The following is a 2,156-nucleotide window of genomic DNA, read 5'->3' on the forward strand; positions in this document are numbered from 1 at the left end:
AATTTAAATAATAAATTTCATGTAACCATATGTGTATATAAGTAAATAAAAATAGGTATGTATTTCTGGTATATGTGTGTGTGTTATATAAAGTATTATATATATATAATTAAATATACGTTATTATATTTCGTTAAATACTTTGTTTTCTCATGAATAGTAACAATCTTACTTGTAGTATGTTGTCGTTGTGCTTGTTTGCAATGTCCTTTGGCAACCAATGGAAATATTCTCGATATTATCTATTTGTGACCACAATGCTACTGTGCCTATGCTGTATCGACATTTGTGTCCAAATCCCTGAGATACAAGTGGCAAGAAAAATAAATAGGTCACACAAATGGAGGAATTATGTAAAATATTGAATAATATTGGTTCCAAAAACTCTAATTGTTGAGTATTTAATTTAAAATTAATTTACAACTTACTACCGCTTACTTTAATTTACTATTTTACTATGTTATTCACTATCCAATTATAATCTAATTTATTACAGTTGAACTTTTATATATCCTTCAAGACTAGTTTCCTTATATCTTCCGCAATCATATTTTCTAACCACTTAATTTCTCTTTTTGTTCTGTCATATTACATTAAAATTCGAATAACTTTGGCAATATGAGACAGAATGAGTGAAAATTATCGAAAAAGAATTATTACTCAGCACTTCCGCTATTGTAGCGAAATTGCCTAATTGTCGTACACTTGTTCTTTTTTCTTTTTCTTTTCAAAGAGAGAATACTTCCATTTCATGCAAAGACTGAAGCCAAAATATTAGCTGTAAGCAAATCAACATTTTTTATTTGCTTACTGCTAATATTTTTTTGTAAAACTATGAACCTTATATAACCTATGCTCAAGCATATCAGATTAGCAAGTGTGATGTCTATGCAATCATGTGTTCTACCTCATTCTGCCTATTACAACATGGAGATAGCATGACATCAGTGTTGGGAAAAATACAAACAAATAAAAATAATGCAAAACAAATATTAGAAATAGGATGAGAAAAATAATAGTTATCCAAAGAAAGCTTATTCAGATTTTACTGTATTGAGTTCATCAATTAATGTATACAGTAATTTATGTTTATTATGTCTTTTGACAAAAATTTAAAAAAACATCGAAGAGCTGCTCAATTTCAATGAGAGTAAAGAATACAAAAGCCCAAATGTATATTTTGTATTTTTATGTAATTTTCTTAATATATAAGTTTAAAGAGATTACTGTTATTTGATAAGTATGTTCCTTATATTAAAATAATATTTATAATAAAGATAATAATAGTTATAATTACCTACATCATTAAACAGACAAAATCATGTACCTGCTGTTGTACTCTCTCGTCCCAATAAGGCATATAAGCTGCCACAAACCAATCTCCAGATTGTGGTCCATAAACCGGAACAATGGTTGCATTCTTTGGTTGATATGTTGTGGTAGTAGTAACTATGATACTATCATCCTGTTTGGTATATTCACTCGTTAGGAATATTCCATTGTTTGTTGTTATTATTGGATAGCTACCGATTTTTAAATGTCTGAAAGTTGCAATTAGATATCTCTGATTGTGTCCCTATATTTTGTTCTTCTTTATTTTCTTAGAATAATTTATCCTAATTACAATCTATTTTATTATTCTATATTATTTTATCCTCCAAATTATGATTCTCTAGTAATTTACTCCAATTATCTCACAATTTAATTACTGTCCATTATTATTTCCTTAATTTTATTACTATTTTACTAAAAAAATTCATACTAGATTTAATTAATTAATATCAATTAATTCAATTAATTATTATATTGTTTTTTTCAGCTATTATTTCCTCCTTGATTGACATTCTGGTAGCAAAATAATTTTGCCTAAATTAAAATAAGTCATTCAATAATTATTTTATATCCTAGAAACACATATTTATAAACTAATATCGCATTTTATTAGAAGAGATATATTTTGTATATTTTAAGTTGATGTAACTTATAGTTATAAATAGAGAATGTTTGACGCTATTAAATAAGAGAATAAAGCTAAACAACTTTTATCAAATAATTTACCAGAAATTATATCAAAGAAAGAATTTATTGTAGCATATTTTCTGTAAATTTTTAAAAATAATTAAAATTTATTGTGCAAACTTCATGTCTTTTATATA

General features: G+C 25.7%; 1 protein-coding gene across 1 annotated transcript; it reads right to left on the reverse strand.

Moving 5' to 3' along the window:
- Nucleotides 1–135: 135 nt before the first annotated feature.
- Nucleotides 136–1,576, reverse strand: LOC115245693 (the record flags this gene model as incomplete). Its single annotated transcript, XM_029824123.1, has 2 exons — nucleotides 136–300; nucleotides 1,328–1,576. Coding segments are annotated over 2 exons (381 nt in total), but the record flags the coding sequence as incomplete, so codon positions are not given.
- Nucleotides 1,577–2,156: the final 580 nt, after the last annotated feature.

Source organism: Formica exsecta, unplaced genomic scaffold, assembly GCF_003651465.1.
Source record: "Formica exsecta isolate Colony F162 unplaced genomic scaffold, ASM365146v1 C16457318, whole genome shotgun sequence".
NCBI lineage: Eukaryota > Metazoa > Arthropoda > Insecta > Hymenoptera > Formicidae > Formica > Formica exsecta.